At 31.0% G+C, this 21,892-nt stretch overlaps 1 protein-coding gene across 1 annotated transcript; it reads left to right on the top strand.

Moving 5' to 3' along the window:
- The first annotated feature begins 6,929 nt into the window (after positions 1-6,929).
- LOC129943058 (meiosis regulator and mRNA stability factor 1) lies at positions 6,930-21,657 on the top strand. Its single transcript, XM_056052269.1, has 7 exons — positions 6,930-7,348; positions 10,614-10,695; positions 11,412-14,049; positions 17,383-17,586; positions 17,649-18,680; positions 18,755-18,823; positions 21,402-21,657. Exons 2-7 carry the CDS (start codon positions 10,676-10,678, stop codon positions 21,534-21,536), a joined length of 4,098 nt encoding a protein of 1,365 aa, XP_055908244.1. The 5' UTR covers positions 6,930-7,348; positions 10,614-10,675; the 3' UTR covers positions 21,537-21,657.
- Positions 21,658-21,892: the final 235 nt, after the last annotated feature.

Genomic DNA, 21,892 nt, shown 5'->3' with positions numbered 1-21,892 from the left:
TGTCAGTAGACAATCTGCACGTAAACGAAATGTCATTTTACTTTTTTCTGAATTCGATGAAAATGAACACGTTCAGTAATATATAAAGATTTTAATTATTCTACTACATTTTCATTTGATGTAGAATGAAATATTCTTTTTTAATTTGCGCTTTATCGAAATAAAAAATAAAATACAACATAGTTATGTTTCATTATAAATAACCAAAATTCTGTATGATCAAAACCAGAGATGAGTATTTACTTCATATGTAGCAGATCTACTTCATTAATTTATTTGTATGTATCTGCTACGTAGCAACTTATTTCTGCTTCGTTTTAAAATGTTGTCTAACGCACAAAATTTCATTTAAGATGTGTTTAATTGATTCATTGTGCCTGTCATTCGCTGCATTTATGTGCATCAGCGGAAATAAAGAAAATTGAATTTCAAATTGAGACATACCTACAAGATGTTTATTTTTATTTTTCTCACAGTTCTAAACGACAAACTGAATTTTGTGAATTTCAAGAAGCATTTAACCTTCAAATACATACAATTATTTTACGTCTAAGTAAGACTAGGTGGTGTTTTTTGTGTTTTTTTCATTATCTGCTACATATTTTACAAATCTACTTCGTTTTTTTGGGCAAAATGTTTCACTTTTCTTGCTTAGCATTCTCATCCCTGATCAAAACATTCTTTGCCATAATACTATATCTATGAATTTATCATCACAAAGAAGTTTAACCTTTCAAAATTTGTTGTTTATTGTTCTGTTTTTTTTTTACTATCGGTACAAAAATCACCAGCACTTGAAAATTGTCTTTTAATTTTTTAAACAAAATGCAAAATATTGATATGTTCATGAATAAGGTCGATTTAGACTTGAAAACTATCAACTCTTTGGGAACGTACGAAATTCACGTCATTTAAAGAAAACTAATTCATGTCTTAAAGGAAAATACCAATAATCACATTTAGATTGGACTTTAAAATTTAAGAAAAAAAAAATACCATATATTGGAAGGATCACAAATAATAAGCCTTAAATGTTGGCCTGTCATGCCAGAGATCTGGCGTTCGATTTCTGCCTATGCCATCTAAAGTTTTTTAACAGGTATTTCCTCTTGAGAGGAATTGACAAATTCTTTTCGTGAAAAGTGCTTTCTTAAAGTTGTAGTTCGGATTTGGCTTAAAACTGTAAGTCCCCTCCATCCCTGACAACAGTACTCGCACACTGGAATATTTTAGAGTCGTAAATAACTAGGCTCTAGTTCTCAACGGCTGATTCAGTCACTCCAAGTTGGAAATAACTTAAGGGTTTTTATTATCAACTGTCGATTTTTAATTATAAGGGTTTTTATTATCAACTGTCGATTTTCAACTCTAGAGTTAATTTACCTTTGATTTTTATAATTTCCAAAAAAAAAAATGCAAGTTGAAAAACAAACTTGGGTTTTGACATAGAATTGTTGATATTTTTTTTGTTCATTTTGAGGTAAATAAAGCTACAATTTTGTATTAACACAAGCGAAGTTTTGAAAATCTACATAACATTTAAATACTTAGAAAAGTGACATTTTAAATCAGTTTAGTTTAGTCCTTTAAAAACTTTTTCACCTTTTAACTGAACAAAAATCTTACTTAAACTTAGGCTGCATAACTGTTGAAACGTAAAAAAAGTTTCACGAATAAAATTTTAAGACGAAGTAATATCTAAAGAACATTTTGAAAAAATACTATGCGTTTTTAATTGTGAATACTATTTCATAAGAAGTGTGTGTTTTCAACAAGTTCTTTTGCAGCGCAAGCCACCTTTAAAGTCAATATGTGACAGCCAAGATACTGAGAATAGTGATCATGCCGATACTATCACGTATTCCTTATTTTTTATTACATCAATTACATCACTCTAATCACTTAATTTTTAATATGTCTGTTTGCAAGCCGTTGGCGTAGTTGAACCTGATATTGTCTGTAATGTTTAATTATCCAATGAAGCCCCGTTTTTTTTTTGACACGATATTTTCGATTGATATCACTTAACTTAAACAAAAAAACATGTAATATTAATAGAAATTTAATTATAAAACTGACAGTATTCCGGGGAATTTTTAAATTCTAAATTAGACCAAAGAAAGAAATGATTTTTGTTTGGTTCAATACAGAATTTTGTCGTACAGAATGTTGACTATACGAAATTTTGTTCATATGTACATAATTTCTAGATAATATGTACATTATCTCAAATACAGTATTTCGACTCCATACAATTTCTTTGAAAATAAACAAACATACATGATGTGGAAGTTTTTTTGCAATAGGTATGCAAATACAAGCTTATAAAATATGTGGGAATAAAACAACTTTTTCTGGTTTGAGTTAGTCGAACAAAATCCGAGAAAAATTTTATTCGCGATAGCACCCATGACTTTGTTTGTAAAAAAGTTGTGTGAAAGTAGGGTCCCGGTCTGAATATTCTACTAACATTAATTGTATTTGAATTAATGTTAGTGAAATATTATTTATTTTTGACAAAAGGAAAATTTTCAAATTTTAATTTTATAACAAACAGTAAAAATAAAATTGATCGAAAAAATGGTTTTAATGTATTATCGATTTCAATATTATTGTTATGAATGAAATAACTACACAACTTTTTTAATTTTTAAAATTCGAAAAAACTCATATGTTTATAAGACCTTTTGAGGCTATCTTAGTTCTTGAACTAACTTTTTTTTTAGTAAGAACCGTCATCATTCTCCAAATTTATTATCCTTTTCTCTAAAATTTAGATGAAATATAGTGCTTCATATAATTATTGAAAAATCTGCTGTCTTTCAAAAAATTTAAAATACACGCGAAACCATTTTTGCTAAAAAACGTATTTGAATAGAAATATGCAAAACGGTTTGAAAGAAGGTTTGGTTCTTATAAAGAATCCATCGTCTAAACAATTCTATTATTTATATCAACTTTTTGAAATATAATGCAAAAATATGGAAATATTGTTGAAAACGAGTATTTTAAAAATTTAAGCACATCATAGTTAAAATTGACGTTCGAATTTCCAATCTGCCCTAAGAATTAAATCAAAAGGTTTGCTTTAAATGCATATAGAGACTAATAACTAATGACGATTTCCAGAACCTACGTAAAATATCTAAAAATGATTTAAACTGTGGATATCTAGAAGAAGAAAATTTACAGTTTGCAAAACTATTATACAATTTATTGTTAAGGGATATGTTGTGCTTTAACTTAGCCTTAGAACCTTGTTTTTGGTTGTCTTAAGCATGTTTAAAGTTCCCTTATGTTGAAAACCCGATCCGAGACTCAAATTTGGGATAATTTAGGACGATTAGTTGCTCCGCACTGTGTTTAATCACTATACAAACTATTCCTTTACTTGTGGTAAACTTTCCAGTCGATCAACTTTAGAGTTCATTACAACTCTAGAGTTATAACGGAAGTTGAAATTCATTTGTATTAACTAATTTGTTTCTTAACTCCCTGGTTTTAATAGAAAGTCGACATACTTTAAAATACAAAGCAGAAACTGTCAGTTTGATAATTAATTTTCTGTTAAAAAAACGTATTTTTAACTTCCCATAGGAAGTTATTGTAATGGGTCCGATTTGTCAAATTGAAAATTTTGACATTTCTCGACGTTTCAAGGTCCCTAGAGTCGAAATAAAAGATTTTTAGAAAGATGTCTGTGCGTGCGTGTCCATAGCTCAAGAACCAGAAGAGATATCGACTTCAAATAAATTTTGTTATACAGATAATAAGGCAGAAAGATGCAGAAAGGGCTCTCAAGAAAATTGCGTAGGTGGTTTTTTTACCATAGCAGTTTAAAAAAAGGTGAAAATTTTGGTTAACCCTAAATATCTTACGAACCAAAAACGCTAGAGACTTGAATTAAATTTTATATAATAAACTGTAACGTGATCTCAAAGAAGTATATTTTTTGAAAAAAATCTATCTAACGGTTTTTTTTCTAAGTCAAAAAAAACTGAAAAAAAAAAATTGTCACTTCCTAAATTTAACGACTAACATATGATTTCATCTCCAAAACAATTTTGAGCAACGGAGAATAATGTTTTTGAAATCTGATAAGATTTTGAGAAAAATCGAATTGACAGTTTTTTTTATAAAAAATAAAAATCTAAAAAAATTATTACTCAAAATTCGTAAAAATTAAATATCGATTCAAATATCTTTTCAAAAATTTGAAATTAAGGCTTCAAGCTTATTTTATCTTATAAGAAATATTGTTTTCAACATTCAGTAAAATTTTGAGAAAAATTAAATTGACAGTTTTTTTACAAAAAATAAAAATTAAAGAAAAAATTAATAAAAGTTGGTAAAAATTGATTTTCGACTCAAATATCTTTTCAAAAATTGTAGATATTGGCTTTTAACTACTTTTATCTGTCAAAAAATATTGTTGTTAACATTTAGTAAAATTTTGAAAAAAATCGAATTGATAGTTTTTGTACAAAAAATTAATTACAAAAAAAAAAAATTAACAAAAGTTGGTAAAAATTGATTTTCGACTCAAATATCTTTTCAAAACTATAAAATATTGGCTTCAAACTAATTTTGTCTTATAGAAAATATTGTTTAAAACATTCGGTAGAATTTTGAAGAAAATCGAATTGACGGTTTCTTACAAAAAATAAAACTCTAAAAAAAAAAAACAATACTAAAACTTGGTAAAAATTTACTTTCGACTCAAATAGCTTCCAAAAATTAAAAATATTGGCTTCAAACTTATTTTATTTTACAGAAAATATTGTTTTCGATATTCAGTGATTTTTATATAAAAATCCAACAATCCGTTTTTTCATAAAAAATAAAATCTATAAAAAATAGTACGCAAATTTGGTAAAATTGATACTAGTACATATAGACAAACTTTTAAGCAAGACAAATCGACAGACGGGATGGGAAGTTATCAGTGTAGGTCGCATCCCAGCCTCTTTTTAATTTTTTGATTGGGGGGTAATCAAGCATTATAGACAATGTGCGGTTCAACTACACCAAAGACTAAAAAGACCTAAAAGAATCCATATGTAAGTGATAGTTTCGTTATCGACACCATTCTTCGTAATTTGGCAGTCATATACCGACTTTTAAGGATAACACGCTGCAAAATAATTTCTTGAAAACACACACTTTAAAATTAATAGAATTTTCAAAATTGTCTTGATTATTTAATTTGTCTTAAGATTTTGTTCGCTAAACTTGTTTTTTCGTTTCAACAGTTATGCAACCAATTTCATTTTTAAAAGTATTACAACATCTTGAACCAAATCGTTGGTTCAAATATTTGATTTAATATTGATAATGAAAGGCAAAAGCTTCGTTTTAAAAAATAATTGTGTTCGCTCTGTTTTTCGATTTCAACAATTCTACTTCGAAAATTGAGTAGAGATTGTTTTTTATCAACCAATTAAAATAAGAAAATTTCAACTTCACTTCAATTTCGTTTAAAAAAAATTCTAGTTTTATTTACATATAAATAAAGAAAAAAATCAAAACATAAGTTTGCTTTTCAACTTCTTTGGAGTTATAGAAATCTTAGGTTGATTAACTCTAAAGTTAAAATCGATACTTGAAAACGTCAACTTTGAGTGAAGAAAATCAAAACCAAGAGTTGGTAATACAAAATTCTTAAGTTATGTTCAACTTTTGCTTAGCAAAATCGGCCTTGGGGAAAGTACGATAACTTAGGCTACAAAGTTTAATGACGGATTTGCATAGAACAGTTAAAAATAAACATTTTTTACTATGAGACTATGCAAAACAATTATTAAATAATATTGGTAGTATTTACAACTAAGTTTTATAATTTTTTGTAAAGCCAAAACTTTTGTCTATTAGCTTATTTTTAATTCAAGTCAAAACTATGCATAATTTTTGAAAAAAATTGTTTTATTCTCAAAATTTGTGAAAAAAAGTAAAAAAAGGTTTAAAGTGTAATTTTTCAAAACTTGAAGATTACCTACTATTGTTTTTTTTTTAGAATTTATTGTTCTTATTTGTTTTTGATCAAAAACTGAAAACTAAATGGTTTTATGTCTTCTAGTTCATGAGAAAATTGAAAATTACCAAAAAAAAATATTTAAATTAAATTACTTTTTCCTTAAGTATTTACGTAGTCTTATTTTGATAGTTATAATCGAATATGGCTTAAGATATACAGTTAATTTTTCTTAAATTCAGCTTATTTAAATTCAAAAGAAACTTTGCATGCACTGCATCTTGCACTCACCGCCTCTTGCACCCCCCCACCTTGCACCCATCCCAAATTTCTCAAATGGTTTTACTACGGATTCATAACTTCAAAATAATTTTTCGGAAAATCAGAAGTTTTTACGAAAATTAAGTGTTCACTTTTTTTCGATTAAGACCAAAAATAGTCACTATGTCAACTTCACTTTTCCAATTCAACTGATACTTTAAGCTACCGGAAATTTTATTAAATAATCAAAAACATCTAGAATATACAATTAAGTGAAATAATTAAAATATACATTTTATTGATTTGTTTGAATTGCTTTCTTTTTGCGAGCTCAATGGTTTATAAGGTTAAGGTGCACGGAAAAAACAATATTAAAAAAAAAGTTTGTCCCTTCTAAACTTGAATTAAAATATTTTGTAAAAGAAAAACTGCATCTAACAAGTGTTTTTTCAACCATAAACTGTAATAAATTAATTTCTCATTAATTGAGTATGTTTAGTATTATGTTATTTCCTAAAACTATGCAAATAAATCCCATCACCCATCGATCTCAATTATGTTAAAAATACTTCTGATTGTTTTTTGAATGTTTCCCGCCTTAGTTAATGATCGTCAAGTCTTCCATATTTTCTATTTCCAATAATTCCTTGATAATCCTTTCCGGTCCAAATTGCTAATTGGAACCCTCATTTCTTTCTTTCACTGCTCCTGCTCTAGTCGCCAAATCGGTTTCTATAATTTTTTTTATTTTTTCTTCTTTCTGTGTTTATATATTAAAAAAAAAACAAAAAAATTTGTATATGTCTATAGATTTAGTTATATAACAAATTTTAAAATAATTAAACTAAAACAAGTTCGTCGGAAAAAGTAACTAAAAATTTGAAGAACCTTTCCAACCTCTACCTAACCTACTCTACTCTCAAGTTGTAATAAAAAAGTAAATTATAATAAATCAGTAATATTTTTGATATTAAAATACCGTGGGTGCTCATATCAATCAATAAAAATCGTCTTCTATATTGTTTACACTAATATTAATAATTATTAAAATTAAGTTGTGTGCCATTAAATTTTACTCAATCTGATTTTTTTATACAATATTATATGTAAAAGAAGGTGAGTGCGGGTTTTATGCACATGCACATGGACTGCTATCAATTTATCAGTTATTATGTTGATTAAAGGCCTCACAGTTCTTGCAGTAGGGGATTACAGTTGCAGGTTATTGTATAGGCCGTTAAGTAAATAAAGATTTTTTTATTGCGATCGATTTTGGCGCTTTTTAGTGATTTTTGTTTTATGTCGATTTTCAGATGAAATCTTGAAGACTTTTAGCCTTTTTCATTGTATATTTATACAAACAAGCTTTATGTAAAACAAAATTATTTAAATATTTCGACATAAGTAACGATCTTTTAAGGTTGTAAATTAATATGAGAATAAAACGTGTATCGTGTGTATGTTTTTTTTAAAACCCTTTCTCGTCGGATTTATAACCTTTGAAATGTTGACTCCTTAAATGTTTTATTTTTAATTTTAATTTAATTTTTAATCTATGAAGATTCAACGACACGTTTTGTTAATGTGGCTATTAATCTTTACATGAATAAATTATTAAAAAAATTTTTTGTAAGATCCACTCAGGAAAAAAAGTGTGTACGTATGTAGTTTAAATATGAAATGAATATGAATTATGTTTAAGAATTTATTGCAAATAATCAAAAGACATTTTTATTTACGGGCAAATTATAATAACTGAAATTGAAATATTGGAAACGTATGTTTTTGATACTTGATATCTTTTAATGTGTTTGCCAAAAAATTTTAAAGAGAAATTAATTCGAAAGTAAAATCCCATCTCAGCTTCTTTATTCTGTAAAATTACTTAAAAATATTATTGTCATTTTTAATGATTCGTTTACAAAAATAATTTGTTCATGAAAGCTAACTGTCTGTTTTTTTCTGCCATTGCACAGATATTCCATTAAGAGGTCGCACTTAGATTTTGATATTTAAAAAACGAGTGATTTTTAAGATAAATCAGATGTTTAATTTATTGTAGAAGGTTGCCTGTTAACAATGGAATGTAATATCTGCTGAATGGCCGCACGGCTACAGTTACAGCACCATGTTAAGAAATTTTCTACGACAAATCCGCACATTTGCGGCTATAGTTGCTTCATAACTTCACAAATTCAGTCTTAAAGGTATTGAATCCAATTTAGTGTATTGACATATACATTATCTTTTACGTGGTCCAAAAATAGAGGCTAATGATTTCAAAACAGAAGCTCTCGGTGGCCAGTTATTGTGATCACATCAAGAAGTAACACGGTCAAGGAACTTTTCAAGAAAAAACACGGTCAAGAAACTTTTCTTCAAAAGCTGCTAAATTTTTCACAATTTTTGTGGTGAATTTTAATAATTTCAATCGTTTCATTTTGAGTAATGGCTCTGTTCTTCTTCTAAAAATTGTTAAAAATGGATAACTATTTTAGTTCCTAAATTTTAAGATTGTTACGATTTGTAACAACATGACGTCATCACATCGTTCCTAAGCTCAATGTTAATATGAAGGAATTCACAACGCGTTGAATTGAGAAAATGATTTGTTTACACATTGGCTTTGGAAGAAAGCAATGGCCACAAATATTTACTTTACAATAAACTAATTTTTTTTGTTAGTTAGTTTTGCTTCTCAACATTTTGTTGAGAAAAAAAAAACGAAATATTTTATTCCGCATAAATTATTAAAATACATACATTATTTATTTCATTAACTTTAATAAAAATTTTCAAGCATTCAAGGGCAGCTTCAATTTTTCTTTTGTTAATTACTTTGAAATTTTAAAGTTAAATAAATAGGTTTTTTCAGTTTTTATATAGGTAGTTTGATGGATCAACAATTTCTTGAAATAGTAATTTCTAAATGATTCTAAATAATTAGTTACAATTCGTAACAATGACATTTGAAAAATTTCTCATGACATATCCTTTGGATGTCAAAAAAGGATGTCCTTTTTTGACATCCAAACTGTTTTGAAGAGGCTATTCATTTACTAGTAAAACACTTACAAAAAGGTATCCGGATACCCATCTTTCCGAGATTGAACGCAGCCAATAAGAATAGTTTACAATTTTTCGAAAACAGACCTCTTGCTTATTATGATAGAAAGGAACAATTCAAGTTTTAGGTATATACGATTTTAGGGTATTTAAATTTTGAATTGGATATGATATGAATTCGAGAGTTTTGGTTTTGGTACTAAGTTCTAAGTTCCAAAATTTAATTTAAGTTCTAAAAAAATAACTAGATTAGGGCAAAATATCATTACGGCACTATATCTGTTGGGCTCAATTTTTAGGGTAGATGTAAAAGTATGAAAGGAAGATTATTGATGCTTCTAAGAGTATTACTATCTTAGATTATGCATTTGCATCTAAGTACAGGAAAATCATTTAAAATGTTGTACCTTTTCTTTCACATTGACTTCTTGACTTATTTTAAATTGCTTCTAAATTTATATATATTTTTTATGTATATTTTTTATTAACAGCTCAAATTTTGAGGCATTCACTCTCCTGAACAAAACCGATTAGAGTGACTATGGACAGTTCACTCAAACCCTACATAATAATTGAACCAAAAATGTTAACGAATTCTGCAAAATTATTTAAATTAAAATGAGAATCAATTTCATAAGGCAGTTACTTTTATTGCTATCGCTTATTTGAAACACTTTTTTTCATATTTCTTGGTCAATTATCTATAAAGAATTAAATCGCGCGATTAAGATTGCAAACAAAGTTATGACTATACTTTATGAATTTATAACTTTTGTAATCTAATTTTCTCAGAATAGAAAAGTCCAAGAAAACATTTAGTCAATCTTAAGTTAATCCGTCAGAAACAATTATTTTTGACGAAGCAATTAACTCCAACTGATCAAACTATACATCCTTGTCCAAAGATCATCAAGAATTTTAATATTACATAAGAAAATAACGTAAAGTTGATCTCTAAAATTTTTTCATGCATAATCTGTAATATGACTGTCTCCACTAACAAAATAATAATAATTAATTGATTTATCTAGAAATTTCATTTCCTCAGGTGGCAAATTTTATTTGTCAAATAATAATTTCCCTGCTAAATATTTCCAATTGAATTAACAATCGCAAATATGTATCTATTTTAATTGTTATCTCTATTTTACTTGCCACTACATTTATGAATAATAAGAATGACAAATATTAGAAATCAATTATTACGAATTTACAACAATTTAAATTTGTTTAGATTAATCTAATTGCCTATAATTTGTACCTGTTATAAACTATTTTGCTTTTTTTCTTTTTTCATATTCATTCACTGATGTAGGTATTTTCCAGATTTATAATTGACAATTCAAGGAGCTAATTATACTATCCATATAATTTATAATGGCAGATAGATTCTTCAGGTATGTATGACGTTTATTTGAGTAATAATAATAATAGCCGTTGTTTTTGTTTATCAGAATAATAATATCTGATCCGGTTCGGATATTGATAAAAACAAACTGCATAAAATTGACAGCTCCATGATAAATGTATATCTGCTTTATTTACATATATCTTAGACGGTTTTCATGGGATACTTTGAAGTGACTCATTTTAACTCGCTTCAATTCATTCTTTAAAAAAATCAATTTAATTTAAATGTTTTAAAAAATGTTAAAACTCCAAAATGAGTATAGCATCAAATTTAATGTGATTACCATCTTGAATTTGTTTTTATTTTCTTGTTTGAAAGTTCTCAGATTGGGATAATTTTAATAATTCAATTAGAGGTTTTTTTATTTAACATCATTCTTATCTAATAATTGGAGAGATAGGGAAATGACGCCAGGTAAAATAGCGATGAAACGTCAAAGTCCGAAGTTAATAAAATCTAACAACCGTCAAATTTGGTATTTTTATACTGTTATTTAGATTTAAATGGCATAAAAGTTGGTGAAAAGACCAAGTGAAAGAGCTATCGGATAATGTTTGTTTTTAATAATTTGATTATGTTTTCAAATTAAGACATAAGTGAGGACCATTTACGAGATGGTATAACAATAGTATAACAATAATTGACAGTTACAATTTTATACTTTCAAACTAATTTTTGTTTTTGTTCACATTCGACCAACAGCTTATACCCAGATGAAGCCAATAGCTTCATCAATTACAACTCTGCTTGTCTCCAGTCGAATGGATTGGTTACGCCATCAACGTCATCAGCACAACAGCTCCAGTCGCAGACTGACTACGGCTCCATAACTTCGCTATCGTCAGCATATTTTGGATCAAATGTACTCGATGTGAATAACAATCCCATATGTCAGAGCAACGTCATGAGCGGGACTGAATTGAACAATGGTCGCAGCACCTCCATGATCAATTATTTTAACAATCAGCAGAATTTCAATAAAATTGCCACCAATGGGTCTTCCGTAATAAAACAGACTAACAATGGCTGCAGCAATCAGGCTTATATGCAACCCTCTAATCTGTTGTCGTCTTCGATGGGAAATCAGCAGTTGGTCCAGCAGCAGTGCCAATATACGCATAACAATGGAAGCGGTTGTTTCAACAGGAATCGTTACATGCCATACAATCACAATCGTACATGTGCTGCTGCAGCAGCAGCCGCTGCCACTGCTGCTTCTGCCTCGTCCTTAGGGAATTCCATCAATCCAGTATCAACTGCAACCTCGTTGAGTATGCAGTTTCAGCAATTTGCTCCGATTTACCAGAATTGCTCCACCTCATCCATGTTGTCATCGCAGTCGAATGGAAGTGGAAATTTTGACAATAATTTAGAGCTTGATTTCAGCTATGCACGAGCTGTAGTTGCTGCAACTATGCCACCAACTGCTGCAACCACTTCAGCCAATACGAGTACGACAGGTGTATTAAGTGCTGCCAATACCAGTGTAAACAATGGAAAATCGGGTGGATCTGTAACCACCCAATACCAATCGAATGGATCATCACCAGGAACTGACGCCAACCAAGTCGTGACTTTACAAATTAACAATTTGGACTATTCAATGGATGAAGCAAGTCTTCGGAATTTCCTTATCAATCAACTCAAGCCAATAACTCCAGTTGTGTCATTGGTTTTCGAGGGAAGTTCCTTCGCCAAGGTCACAGTGCCCAATCTAAATTTCGCCAAACAAGTTGTTGCCAATTTGCACCGTAAGAAGATCGGGCACAAGCGTATGATTGTTTCGTATACCCGAGACTCATCGTTGACGGAGTTCAACACCCTACGTTGCCAAGTAGCCGGTCTACTCAAAGATGTCCCTTACTATACTTTGCCAATGTACAAGTTTCGCGAACTTTTTCAGTCACGTTTCAAGACATCCATTAGTGTGCTGGACCTTTATAAGATGCAAGATATCTGCAACATAAATGCCGATAGCAATGAGGAGAAGTTTATAAGTCTTCAGCCGGAGCTCTTTAATTCGCTCGATAGTAGTCCCTTGATGGAGGGCCTGCAGCATAGTGTTCCATATTGCACGATCCATTTCAAACGCGAACAACACAAGGGTTGGGCCGAGCAGGAGATCGAACCACTACCTAACGTTTGTATGACTATTTCTCAAATCGAGCAAATCATTTATCCTTTGTTGAAAAGCCACCCGGGAGATATTCCAGTAGCCAGTTTGGTGCACTGCATTGAGGGAGAGCTAAATATTCAGATAACCAAAAACGAAAACGGGGTGAATCTTGAACACTTGGTTTGCTGCGTTCACGGAATTCAGATCAATACCAATAGCTTTGGGAATAAGATCTTAGTTTGGGTTGAGACAGAAAATGTCGTAGGAAAAGATAATGGTGATGGAAGGTTCTATGCTAAGAACGCAACAGTTTCCGATCCACTCTATCAAATCTCAAGAGAAGTTGTCGAACTCATGAAGATGTCACCAAAATCGACCATGAAGTTCAATCGCTTTATTCCGGCTTATCACAACCATTTCGGCAAACAGTGCCGAGTTGCTGACTACGGATACACCAAACTAATCGAACTCTTCGAGGCTCTCTCTACAGTGGTGCAGATCATGGGAGATGGTGAGAACCGCCAGATAACTCTGACCCATCGAACCCAAGTGCGCCGATTTACCTCCGATCTGTTGCGAATTCTTCGGGCTTTGGGTAACAAGTCGGTCCTTTTGTCCCAGCTGCCATTGATCTTTTCACAAATTCAACACCGTGGCTTCGACATCACTGACTATGGAGTCTGTGACATTGTCGACATACTTGACGGACTGGTGAATTCAAACATCGTCACCGTTTCAACAGTGCAGAATGGCAAAGACATTCTAATATCAATACCACAGCGTAAACAAACCTCAACTGAGATTGAAAAAACGAGCATATTTGCAAGTGAAGTGGTAGAACTATTTCGCAGCGCCCCACAATATTCGATATTGTTTCAGAAATTCGTCCGTTGCTATCACTATCACTTTGCCTATCAATGTCGTTTGAGTGATTACGGGTTCTTCAAATTGGCCGATCTAATGGAGGCCATACAAGGAGTAGTAGAAATGGAACAAAACAATGATGAAGATAAAAAAGTTTTTCTCTCGCCGAAGATAGCTCGTCGGGTATTCTCGGAACAGCTAGAGGAGTTAATTCGTGAATTCACGGGTTCATCGAAGACTTGTATGAAATTAGATGAAGTCTTGGAATTGCATAAGAAAAAATTTGGCTATAATATACAGCCACAAGTTTTGGGAGTTGCTGATATTGAGGAAGGCATCAAAATGTTGCCGTTTGTTGAGGTGAGTTTTTGTGTAGTTTTTACGAAGATTTTTAAAATTGAAATTGAACGAATCTGTTAAAACTGACAGCTGCTTGATTTCTTCAAAAATAAGACCTCAGAGATTAGATTCAAAAGCTAACAAACCAATTCAATTTTTGTTTTATCGATAATCGCAGTGGAATTGAAATGCTTAAGATTTGTGAGATCTTATATTCCTTAAAATGTCCAATATGCACAAATCACTATTTACAAATCAATATAAATCAGTAAAATTCTTTCCGAAAATTGACAGACGTGAAATAAAAAATTTGATTTTGGCGTTTAGATTAGGAGACGACTCATTTTGGCGTTTCATTATTTGCCATGTCCAAATCATGTCGTTTTTGTAGTAGTAGTAGTAGTAAAATTTTATTGAGATTTTTCTTTTCATTTACATTTTTTAATTTTCACTTATATTATAATGTTTACATTATGTTAATATAGATTAAGTAATATTGCCGACTTAGAATTGGCCAAGCTAGACATTTATTTAACTAATTTTAGTTTCACAACCAAACAATTCAATATTTAAAGCACAATGTCTTACTTATTAAAAGAATGTGTCCACTCAACGAGACAGCATACTATAAAAGAGCTTAACCTAGGAATAACTTAACTTAAGAATTAAAGGAGGATAGAATTAGAAAAAGAGTAACAATATTGAAATAAAAATAGGGGATAGAAATAAGTATCCCATACACAAAGTGTGTGTGCAAGGAGGGCAGAAGGCCTTATTTTATAAAGAGCAAATACAAAGAAGAATTATATTTTTTTTTTTCACACAAACACATACATACATTATTATAATTCAGTTTTTCTCTCTCTTTAGTTTTTATGAGTGTATGGTGAATCTTTGTACTGTATGTCAGTCTCAAACAATCTTAGGCTACTTAAAGATACTTAAATTTATTTATAATTTATTACACAGCAAGGTATAATGGCCTTTAAGGCTCTTGTACAATTATTGATCACATTCGTTTCATAAATTATATTTTTAAAAGTTAAAATAAATACATAATTGACATTTTGTACTAATTAAGGAGTTTAATCACAATTTTGTTACAGGGTAGCAGGGAGATTGAACCACTTAGCCCCTGTAGTTGTTTATGGAGCGTTTTACATAAAAAGGTGAAAGGAATTCAGCTTCATCGCAAAGCAATTGGGAAACTGGATTGGAATCCTCAGATAGGATGCTAACAGGAGACAAATAGTACTGTTCGTTGATAAAGTTTCCAAAGTTATCCTCAAATACGCTTCGGAGGATAGGGTTGTCATGTTGTTGAAGATTTGAGATTCGTTTTTTTGCCAATGAAGTCAAGTAGCACAGTAAAGGGACAATACCAGAATCATTATATAAGCTTCTATTGCTATACCATTTACCGGAAGGCTTTCGTTTTTTAGAGATGCAGCTTCGAATAATTCGTCTTTCAAATTTTTGCAATTCACAAGCCACGTTTGGTGTTATTTGGAACCAAATGAGGAATCCATAAGATATGAGCGGGCGAATTAGTGTCTTATACATAAGTAGTTTTGTCGATTTTTCTACGTTTTTAGAGTTAAGCAGGGGTTTGAGAGCTGCTGCCGCACCCTTACTTTTGTTCAAGGCCAATCTTGCATGAGGGTTCATTTTCAATCTTTCATGAAGATGAACTCCCAGATATTTGATCGAGTTCTTCAGTGGAATAGAATTACCCTCTATGCAGAGTTTGATTTGGCGACTTTCACGTACGGCCAAGTGATGTCCTCTTCCTGAAGCATTGCGGAAGCAAATTAGCTCACACTTATTGAAATTCAAATGGATTCCCCACTTTTTGTAGTAAACATTTGCTTCGTTAAGGTGGGATTTAACCTCTTCAAGAGCATCATGTGGGCGCTCATGTGAACTAAATAAGAGTGTGTCATCAGCATATAAGATAGCTTGAGAGTTGTTAAATTGGATTGGAAAGTCATGAAGATAAATATTGAAAAGGAATGGTCCAAGGATGGATCCCTGGGGTACCCCTGAGAGTATGGGAATAGAAGAGGAATATTCGTTTTCGAAAAGCACAGAGAGGCTGCGATTAGAAAGAAAGCTTTGTATAATTTTTATGAAGTAGGAAGGAAAATTGAGTTGTTTTATTTTAAAAACTAGTCCTGCGTGCCAAACAGAATCAAAAGCTTTTGTAAGATCTAGTGCGCAGGCCACCGTACACCGCTTACTTCTTAAATTTTTCAACACGTTGTCATGAAACGATAGAAGGGCATGTTCGGTAGAGTGCCCACGTTTGAAGCCGAACTGTTGAGATTGTGTGAGCTCATAAGGAAAAAACATTTGAATTTTATTAAGTAAAATTTTTTCTAGGATTTTTCCAAGGTTTGATAGGAGAGATATGGGACGAAAATCAGTTAAGTTACAGGATCTATTGCTTTTTTTTATAGGAATTAACTTTGCCTTTTTCCAGGATAGAGGAAAATAGCTATTATTTATGCAGTTATTGATTAAAGGGGTCAAGTGTTTAGCTAGGGTTATTCTGCCTTTTCTTAGAATAAAATTTGGAATACCATCAGGGCCGGCTGATTTTTTATTATTCAATGACGAAATTATTGATTCAACCAAAGTCGTCGACGCAAGAAATTCATTAGATACGGTATTAGATTGGTTAGTTGGCGAAAAGGTAGTAAGAATCAAGTCACCATTCCATGCTGAGAAAGCGCTATTGGTCGTTGTTACTAACAGTGAATTTTGAATGTCTACTGTAGGCGTTTTGAAGGAATAAAGATCCGCATAGAATTCTTCAAATGCTTTTACTTTGTCACAAGGAGAGGTGAGCACTCTATCGCCCCAAGTTAGCACTTGAGAATTGCCGTCCCTACTTTTATTTTTTCTACCAGTTATCCGATCAATGACTCTGAATACATTTGCCGAAGGCTTTAAGCTATTTAATTCTTCTCTAAATCGCTCGTTAATTTCTATTCTTACTTTGTCTTTAATGATTTTGCTTAGACAACTAATTCTTGAGGAAAGCTCGGAGTACTCACGACTGTTACGATCACCAAACCGGTGGAAAATTCTTTTCAACTTTTTTTTCCATATTTTTCTCAACCTGAACAAGTTAAGGGTATCATTACAAATATTAAAATGGTTACGGCCCAGTTTTTTATTCTTGCTGAATAAATTCATGCACTCAGTTAAGGTGTCGTTTTTGAAGGATACAAAGCTTTGACATCAAAATGAGTCGGATTATAAGAGTTATAACATTTTTTCAATAGGCGAATTTGATTAGTTTTTATATTTATAAGTATTATTTATGAGTTTTGTTTTAATATTTAATAGGTCCTAAAGAATGAGAACAATATCTGGATTATATGTCATAATGACAATGCCATCTTTCGTACTCAATGCTATCGTTCTTGTAATTTAATTCAAGAGCATGGAAAAGAACAAGTTCCTATGAATGAATTCATAAGCTTATTTAGCCTCAAGTACCAAGAGACACTGCCAGAGACATCTATAGCTGCAATGAAACATGCAATTGAGGTAAATTAAAACTTTAAGCCCTTTTTTTAGATCTTAAACTGATTTCGCCTTTTTGTTTATAGATTATAACAGATCATGATACTAAATTCATAAAAATCTCATCCTTTATGAAATTCATTATGGGAGTTATTCAATTCATAGAGCACCGAACAATGCTCTTGTCTGAAATTAAGAATGCTCTCAATGTTGAATGCATTAATTGTTTCCAATATGGTTTTCCCAATTTATACACGATACTTCGTGCTTATCCCGATGTGTTTTCCGTAAATACAGGACAAACCCAGGAACGCAGCGAGATTTCCCTAATTCTGCAGTCGGAATTAGTTCATCCTTTATTGATTTCGCAACGAAACTTTTCCAACCAACCCTCAGCAATTCAACCAAAGCAACAACAACAAGGCTCTAAGAAGTTATCGTCGATGAAACTACGCCCACAGCAGCAGCGTCTTCCGTTGAGTGAAAACAATAATAACAGCAATCGTTCATCATCATCATTGATCAATAATAAGACATTGGATGTGATGACGGCATCTTCAAAAATTCCACCATCACAATCCAACAAAGGACCATTGAGTGGTTCACATTTTTATCCAAAACAACAATCAATTCCCACCAATAAACAGCAGCCACAAACCATAATGGCTAACAACAATAACAATAATATTAATAATAACAATTCTGGTGGCAACATGAGCAATAATAATAATATAACAACTAACAACAGTTGCTTCAATAATAACAACAGTAGCTCAAATAGCAACAATAATAGTAACAACAACTTCAATAATATATTGAATACAACGGCGACATCTTGCAGCAACAAGGAGAACTCATTCAATAATTCAGGATTTAATGTTTCGTTCAATTCTTCGTTGAATTCTCTCTCAGATCCAAACACAAGTATGGGTAGTGTCAATGGCACAACTCCAGTGGGTTTCTCCAAATTATGGGATCGTCGTCGAGGGAACTACTATAATAGTACTACGGTAAATGCTAATCACACAGAACAGGCCAATTGTGTTTTCGAAATGACAGCCAATATGCAAATGTGTCCGGTCTATGAACCACCTAAACCGGATACACCACCATCTGATGTAAGCTTTATTTAACTTTTATTTTAAATTTATGATTATAATTGATTTAAATGACTTAAATTATTATTATATAGAATATGCCATTCTGGATTGATCCGATTTGGGCGAATATTAATGGTGAAAAGCCACCAAAAATCAATCCGGTAAGTAAACCTATATAAATGATTTAATTGCAAGAGTGTTTCAGCAATCCAACTCGCCCTAACCTTTAATATTGATTTTTAAAAACAATTTTAATTCATTTCGCCTTGCTCTTGGATTTTCCATTGATAAATTAAAACAGATTTAGAGCGTGATTTCTATAGTGTCGAATGGGAATGATAATTGAATAGATTTTATTAGTATATTTGAATTTAAGAACATACTTTATGTTTTTCAAAAACAATTTCTTATTCTTGTCCCTTGTGTGACAACGAAGTTAAATGACGAAACGTCAAAACGAATCACATAGGAAAGTCCGGTGTAAACACTATTCTAGTAACAGTATAGCTGAAGAACAAATATTTTGGACACAATTTTCTCAGGTTAGGCCTTTTCGACCAAAACCATAACAAACATATTCTAAAATGTCACATATTTTAAAACGCTAAACAAAATTACTAAAAAACGTAAATCGAATCGCCCAAATAAATTCTAAACAAAAAAACGCCCAAATTGTTAGTTGTCATTTCATTTTGTCCAAAAGAATTTTGAATTTGTGTTTTTTAATTTGTTGGGTTTTGCGACAATTATTATGATTTCTATCGTCGTATCACTCAACGACATACATATTGTATATCTCAAATTATAAAATGACATAGAGCCCAAAAATAGAAACGTCGTAAAAAGATATCACTAAGAAAACGTCACAAAGCTCAAATAATATATCATATCAGTTAAACCAACTTTTAATGTCGTAACGCCTAAATTTAGAAATGTCATAATGCCCCAAAAGATTTTGGGTGGCTGGGCTTTGAAACGCTTATAAACAGTGAGGTATCATGCTCAGCGATTAAGTAGATATCATCAGCATGTGCCAGTAATTGGAAAGACTTTTCAAAGATAGTGCCCCTAGTGTTGACGTGAGAGCTCTGCAGTTTTTTTTTCAAGTACGATGTTAATGAAATCGCATGATAGCGCGTCTCCTTGTCTAAAGCCTTTTTTGACATCGAAAGGTTCTGCTAAGTTGTTTCAAACCTTTATGAAACAGCGTCAATTCTCCATCCTCATCCTGCACAAACGGTCTATACAGTTCGTCTCTGTAGATGCTGTCATTTGCGGCCTTGAAATCGATGAAAAGATGGTGGGTATCGATTTGATGTTCTTGGTATTTTTCCAGGATCTGCCGTAATGTGAATGTTTGATCGACTGTGAACTTTCCTGGGCTAAAACGACACAGATAAGGACCTATCAGGTTGTTGACAATGTGTTTTAGATGTTCACATATTACTGAAGAGAAGATTTTGTTAGAGATTTTAAGTAGACTGATTCCTCTATAGTTGCAGTTTAGAGGATCTCCATTTTTTTTTAATATTTGGCTGCATTTGCCTGCCGACATTTCTTATCAAACAAGGGGTTTGTTGTAGGTGGCTGTTTGAAACACAGCGCGCTAGAGGCGGCTTCTCTGATTGCATCTTGGAGATGTTGCCACTGTTTCTCAATATATTGTGTTGGCGGCAGTGAACTTCCAAAGAAGTTTGGGCGTTTTGATACTTTAACATTGGTTTGGGCAATATGACATTGATTTTTAGTTCTGTAATATTTTCTTATGAAAAAGTTTTCGGGCTGTAGAGCGTTTTTTGGACTAAATGCTCGGTAATATTGCCAAATTGTACAACAACAAAATTTTGAAAGCATTGTTTAGGCGCTGTGACATTTTAAATATATGTAGGCTATATGGTTTTGGGGGAAAAGACCTAACGATATTTTGACCGTCGTAATAATTAAAAAAAAAATCAATTTTTGTTTGGACAATAAAATGCGAAAAAGTAGAACTATATCTATGTTTTGACAGTTTGAATCAAAAATAAATAGATTTGTTTATTAAACTAAGAAACAGTGATGTATTACAATTCTGATGTACATATGTAAATAGTCAAAATAAAGCATTAGTCAAAGTAAAAATCAGCCAAATTCAGAATTATAAGAAATCAATATTTGTTCCCCAAAAACAATAAGCCAAAATTTGTTTTAACAGTTTGTTTTTTTTTTTTATTACGCAAAATCCCATTAGTGTAAGTAAATTAATCACAGTGACCCGTATTTATAAAGAAACCATAGTTAAAATGAATTATTTCAGATCCCGTGTTAAGGAAAACTACACAACGGAATACAAATATTACGGACTTAAATGGAACGGTAGGCAACTGCCTCTAGTTTGAGTTCGGAAAGTTCTTATTCCATGGTGTAGTTTTCCTAAACACCGGAGCTGAAAGAACTAATTGTATGTATATTTTCTTTATAAATACGAGGGAGTGAATTTAGACATTTTTTTGGCAGTTGAGGACTTTTTTCCCCTTGCTGGTTGGTTCAATACACAACTAAATTATTGTCTAATTGGGTTAAACTGTAATATTATTTACTCTGCTTGTAAACCTTCCAAAATTACTTCTTTTTGCGAAGCTTTTACTGAGCTTATAACAAAAATATTTACATAAAAACAATTTTTTTATATATTAAAGAAACTTGCAATTTCGTTAAAAGAAAATATCCACTAAATATTTTTATAAATTACATTTCTAGCTCAATATCAAACTTCAACAATTTAAGGCTTTCAATATCTCACCAATGATTTTGTCTCCATACACATTATCAAAAACCGAAAACATGAAACACCAAATGTTTAATTTTGATAATCATGATCGAAATATTGCCTGAAAAAACAATGTTAATGTTAATTTTAATACAAATTAGCAAAATATCTAGGTACATAAAACAAAAAAATACAAAACTAAATGATTTTATTATTTATTTATATATATTATGTAAAATTATATCGTGCAACTATTATAAAAAAAAAAAATATCTTGATGATGTAATATAAAAAAATTATTAATATCGTTAGCACGATTAAAAATGTTTTGTTAGATTCAATTATTTTTATTTTTATTTAGAAAATAGTTAAAGTTTATAATATATCGCAACGCGGTTTTTTTATTTTAAAATTATTGTAGAACTTTTTCGTCGGTTAAAAATCATCACAAATTATATTAATGCAAATATTATAATTATAA

The sequence above is a fragment of the Eupeodes corollae genome, chromosome 1 (genome assembly GCF_945859685.1).
Source record: "Eupeodes corollae chromosome 1, idEupCoro1.1, whole genome shotgun sequence".
Taxonomy (NCBI): Eukaryota; Metazoa; Arthropoda; class Insecta; order Diptera; family Syrphidae; genus Eupeodes; species Eupeodes corollae.
This window is presented reverse-complemented; position numbering and strand designations above follow the sequence as displayed.